This window comes from Triticum aestivum, chromosome 2B (genome assembly GCF_018294505.1).
Source record: "Triticum aestivum cultivar Chinese Spring chromosome 2B, IWGSC CS RefSeq v2.1, whole genome shotgun sequence".
NCBI lineage: Eukaryota > Viridiplantae > Streptophyta > Magnoliopsida > Poales > Poaceae > Triticum > Triticum aestivum.
Window position 1 is genome coordinate 715047629 of NC_057798.1, and position 6082 is coordinate 715053710.

The 6082-nt window shown below is 43.9% G+C and overlaps 1 protein-coding gene across 1 annotated transcript; it reads left to right on the forward strand.

Moving 5' to 3' along the window:
- Positions 1-4494: 4494 nt before the first annotated feature.
- LOC123042249 (phylloplanin) lies at positions 4495-5420 on the forward strand. Its single transcript, XM_044464739.1, has 2 exons — positions 4495-4705; positions 4802-5420. The coding sequence occupies exons 1-2, from the start codon at positions 4540-4542 to the stop codon at positions 5149-5151; spliced, it is 516 nt and encodes a 171-aa protein (XP_044320674.1). The 5' UTR covers positions 4495-4539; the 3' UTR covers positions 5152-5420.
- The last annotated feature ends 662 nt before the right edge of the window (positions 5421-6082 follow it).

Here is a 6082-nt window from a genome sequence, read left to right on the forward strand (position 1 = left end):
AGTTGTCCAATATATCGATCTTTACGTCTCAACCATTTCGAGACTCCTAGTCATGTCCCCGATCTCATCCGGGACTCCGAACTCCTTGGGTACATCAAAACTCATAAACTCATAATATAACTGTCATCGAAACCTTAAGCGTGCGGACCCTACGGGTTCGAGAACTATGTAGACATGACCGAGACACGTCTCCGTTCAATAACCAATAGTGGAACCTGGATGCTCATATTGGCTCCCACATATTCTACGAAGATCTTTATCGGTCAGACCGCACAACAACATACGTTGTTCCCTTTGTCATCGGTATGTTACTTGCCCGAGATTCAATCGTCGGTATCCAATACCTAGTTCAATCTCATTACCGGCAAGTCTCTTTACTCGTTACGTAATGCATCATTCCGTAACTAACTCATTAGCTACATTGCTTGCAAGGCTTATAGTGATGTGCATTACCGAGAGGGCCCAGAGATACCTCTCTGACAATCGGAGTGACAAATCCTAATCTCGAAATACGCCAACCCAACATGTACCTTCGGAGACACCTGTAGAGCTCCTTTATAATCACCTAGTTACGTTGTGACGTTTGGTAGCACACAAAGTGTTCTTCCGGTAAACGGGAGTTGCATAATCTCATAGTCATAGGAACATGTATAAGTCATGAAGAAAGCAATAACAACATACTAAACGATCAAGTGCTAAGCTAACGGAATGGGTCAAGTCAATCACATCATTCTTCTAATGATGTGATCCCGTTAATCAAATGACAACTCATGTCTATGGTTAGGAAACTTAACCATCTTTGATTACTAGTGACACTATGTTTGTCTATGTATTCACACATGTATTATGTTTCCGGTTAATACAATTCTAGCATGAATAATAAACATTTATCATGAAATAAGGTAATAAATAATAACTTTATTATTGCCTCTAGGGCATATTTCCTTCACATGTATCCTGTATGTTTGTAGTACACATAGGTATACTTAATATGGATGGAATATCAATTGGGAGGCATATTTCCTGAAGTCTGTCCATGTCCCAAACCGCCGCTGTATGATCAATAAGTTCAGAAACATTAGCCGGTGTATTGTTCTGATGACTCCCATATGGTCTCAACATCTCCTTCCTCGGTATCCAGTTGTCCGACCAGATGTTGGCACTTTCTCCATTGCCAATTCTCCTTATTAAGCCCTGTTTCAGTATGTCACGACCTTCAATAATCGCACGCCAAATTTGGCTCGGATGACTACCCAACTCTGCATTAAGAATACAATCATTGGGGAAATAAACACTCTTGAGAATTCTTGCACTCAGCGAATCTAGGCATCGAAGAAGCCTCCATGCTTGCTTTGCTAGCAATGCCAAGTTGAATAACTCGAAATCTTTAGAGCCCAAGCCACCCATACTTTTAGGTTGGGCCATTGATTCCCAGGACACCCAATTTGGTTTGCGACGTCCATCTTTGCAGCCACTCAAAATTTACGGATCAACATATTCAAGTGCTCAAACAATCCCCTAGGCAACTTAAAACAGGACATAGAAAAAACAGGTATTGCTTGGGCTATCGATTTGACCAACACTTCCTTGCCTGCCGCTGATAAAGTTTTCTCAATCCATCCCTGAACTTTGCTCCATAAATAATCCTTTAAATATTTGAAAGCCCCATTCCTTGAATCCCCCACTTCTATCGGCATCCCAAGATATTTGGCACTCAATGCCTCATTTGGCACATGCAACAAGGTCTTTATTTCCTGTCTCACACTATCAGGACAACCCTTACTGAAGAATATTGACGACTTTTCATTGTTTATCCGTTGTCCCGATGCTTGACAATAAGTGTTCAACACCTGGTTTACCTCATTAGCCCCATTTGTGTTAGCCTTGAAAAACAGTAGGCTATCATCAGCGAATAGTAAATGGTTTACTAGCGGAGCCGTAGTAGCAACCTGTATCCCATTCAGATTGGATGACTCATCAATATATTTTAAAAGGCACGAAATGCCCTCTGCTGCTATCAAGAATAAATATGGGAAAATTGGGTCCCCCTTACGTATTCCACGTGAAGGTTGAAACTCTTGTGACTTCTTACCATTAAATAACACCAAAAATTTGACTATCCTTACGAGGCCCATAACAATTACCCGAGTTTTTACTAAAAGAGAGAGTAGCGATCGGGACCTCCTAGTCAGCTCTTCAGGCGCCAGATGAGCCAACTGGCGCTCACTGCGGCACGCCAGTGGGCCGGCCCAGGAACATCAGTGCAAAAAGTAATAGCATGAGAAAAACATCAGACAATTGGCTGCCGCATGGAATCGAACCGGAGACATTCAGATCAGAGCGCGCTCGGCTGACCACTTGCGGCACAACGACCATTTGTCAAAAATGATGCGCGTACATATAATGAACACAATAGTTGCCGTGCTATTTAGGAAAACTTGATTTCTTTTCAAGCATAAACTTGAACAAAACTTCAATGTCCACAGATTTAAAAAACATCACAAATTAGAAAAAAAGTTCATGTATTCAAAAAAGTAAACGGATTGAAAAAAGTTCATCGAATTTGAAAAGGAGTTCACTGAATTTAGAAAAAGTTCATAGAATTTCCAAAAAGTTCACCAACCTTTCAAAAAAAGTTCATCGAATTTGAAAAAGAGTTCATCAATTTTTTGAAAAAACCATAGATTTTGAAAAATGTTCATCTTAATTTAAAAAGTTCATTGAAGTTGAAAAGAGTTCTTCAAATTTGAAAAAAGTTCACCAAATTTGAAAAGAGTTCATCGAATTTGATTTTTTGATCAATTTAGAAAAAAATCACAAATTTAGAAAAAAGAACGCATTAAATAAAACAAAAGAAAAAACAGAAAAGGATAAGAAAGAGAAAAATAAAGAAAAATATAGAAAATGCAAACAAGAGAGAGAAAAAAGACAAAGAAAGAAAGAACAAAAAGGGAAAATGGGAGAAACTTTGCAAAGGATGTGTGTTGTCCTAGGTGGTTAGCAAGTTGACAAAAGCTTACGAGAATTAAAAAAGGTTCATAAATTAGAAACAGTTCACTAATTTCAGAAAAGTTAATGAATTTTAAAAAGTTCACCAGTTTGAAAAACATTCACGGATAAAAAAAGTTCATGAAAATTTTCCAAAAGTTGACGAAATACAAAATAGTTCAAGAAAATTGACAAAAGTTCATCGATATTGAAATAAAGTTCATCAATTTTGAAAAAAGTTTATCGATTTTCATAAAAGTTCATCGATTTTCATAAAAGTTCTCAGATTTTGAAAAAAGTTCAACGAATATGAAAAAGGTTTATCAAATTTTAAAAAGTTCATTGAAATTTGAAAAATAATTCGTCAACTTTTAAAGAAAAGTTAATAAATTTCGCAGAAAAAGTTCATCAAACCAGGAAAAAAAAGAAAGTAACAGTAGAAGTAATAAAAGAATAACAAAGTTGAAAATATCAAACGTGGTTGAGAGGCGTGGTGGTTAGGTCATTGTGTCACGGCTAGGGATGCAGGGCGGTGCCCGATCCGCCCCGCTTCCAAGTCAAAATGTCTCAGCTTAGTTATAATTTTTCCGGCCAGATTTAACTTACTTTGAACTAATATCATGTCTATGCGGGCTTATGCGGGATGCCCGCCTGCATCCCTAGTCACGGCACAGGAGGTCAGTGGTTCGACTCACCGCGCAAGCGCACTTGTTTTTCTCTTTTGAAAACAGAAGAAGAAGAAAAACTACTGCAGCCTGAAACAGATAAATGGGCCAGCCCACCTAACGCGGCTGCAGGCGCCGGTTAGGAAAATTGCCCTTAACCGGCACCTGCAGCGCCGAATAGGAAATGCCGTAGCGCTCAGTGTAGTAGGACTGGCCGGCTGCAAAAGCCCACAGGAAGCCTGGCCGGTTGGGCCGTTGGGAGGATCCTCGTTTTTCTTCCTGACAAAGGACGTCGCTATATATGGTTTCTCTTTCTCCATTCTTCTGCATGAACCAAAAATCATTAATTAAGTCCACAGGCATGCACCAATCCAGCACGCCCACGGATCACGCGCGCGCCCTAGCCTATCTTGCTAAGCTGGAGGAGTACGCTACGCGATGCGCATGCATGCTATCCGTTGCTTGATCCTTCTAAACTGGCTCCATTCATCATTTGGCAATAATAAGGCCGGCGTGCCCACGCCCTCGTAGCTCTCGCCATCAAAAATCTCTAGCTTGGCATGCATGCATGCGCTGGCCCGTGAACTGAGCTGATGGAGATTTTTGCTGCTGCTTTGGAGCATGCGCGCGTTTGGGCCAAGTTGCTTGGAACTTTGGATCCTTCCTACGGCCGACGCGGACGGCAGCGTGCCCAGCCACAACACTGCAAGCATGCGCACCGTGAACAAGAGGAACCAGCAAGCGTTGCGGCTTCCTAGTCGTGTTAAACCGCGGCAGCTTGGCCTCCTCGCAAGCCTATAAAAGGGGGACCCATGCACCACACTCAGCACAGCACAACATCCTCTCACACATACAACAGAGAGATCGATCGAGCGGATCCAAGCCAATGGCAACCAAGAGCCTTCTTCTCGCCGCCCTCCTGGTCCTCGCCGTCAGCCAGGCGCCGCACGGTGCGGAGGCGGGCAAGCAGCCTCCAGTGGCACTCGTCACCGGCGTGGTGCCATGCAGCGCCGGGAACTCCATCAACGTGGCTGCGGTTCCCCCCTTCCCGAGTAAGGACCTCTGCTATCCTCTTGCTTGGATCTGGATGCCATGGGCCATGGCTACCTTCCCGTCTTACATTTGCTGTGCTTCTTTGCTCCCGACAGACGCCGCCGTGCAGATGGTGTGCGGCCGTGATGTGATGGCCAGCGCCACTGCCGACCGCAGCGGAACGTACACCATGAACATGGGCCCGGCCACCTCGTCGCTGCTCGCCCCTCTGCTCGGCAACCAGTGCAAGGTGGTGGTGATCACCCCGCTAGCCGCCTGCAACGCGTCCCTGGCCAGCGTCACCGGGACGCTAACCGCACCCGTGCAGCTCCTGCGTATTGACAGTGGCAGCGGCAGCGGTGGCCTCGGGGGCCTTGGCGGCCTAATTGGCCTCATCGGGCAGATCGTGGGCGGCCTCCTCGGTGGCATCCTTAACATCATCCCATTGCCCTTCTCCCTCGTCTAGATGCTCGACTACAACCGACGTGTCGATCGACGATACGGCGAACCTAAATAATACTCCTATACTAAAGTACTTGCCAACCTACCAATGTATCCAATGGTCAAAGATCCCTGCTTTATTATTATGTAAAATCTACTCATGTGGTATGTGTTACCGCTTCTAAGAAGCATAAAAGTAAGCATATCGCGCAATACTACTCTGAGTGTGTGTCGTGTGATCGATGTTCATTTGTCAAAAATAAAGCGACGTCTGTGATAGTACTATGTGATTAATTACTTGCTTCTTGTTTTGACATTGTGATTGGTCACTTGCTTATCACTCACTTCTCTGTGGTATCTGTACAAAGTCGTGTGTAACACCATAATTTGTGTATCACTAGAGGCTAACACGCCATTTTCACAGCATGGAATTAACTCTTTCTAGGGATTGACTACATGTCAATCGACTGAATGCCATTTTTGGGGCAGTCACCTTTTGCCTCTTTGCGATTTCCTTGGGCCGTGCCTATTAGGAGCATGTAATGACGCCATCGCCAGACCTAATGCATGCAAGGACGACTCCCCTCCATGATGCTGCCGCATCAATGACTAATAGGCAATTCATACATCCACTTAATTGTTGTCTACAGGCGCATGGATACGTGGAAAACCAACGCCATATGTAACTGTATATTACAGAAGTAAATAGCATAAAACTACTAGTTTACAGGCTAGGGTTCCAAAAAACTATCAGATTTTAATTTTTCTCAAAAAAACTATCAAACGCGCAGTCGGCTGTTTCAAAAAACCCAAACCCGCAGTGACTAATGATTTAAACGTTTTTCTGACTGATTGGGCCCACCAGTCAGGCCACATGGCCCAGCGCGCGGACGGAGCAGCAGTTAACGGCCGTTAGTCGACCGGTCCGGTCGGAACGAAAGTAGCCAGTCAGGCCG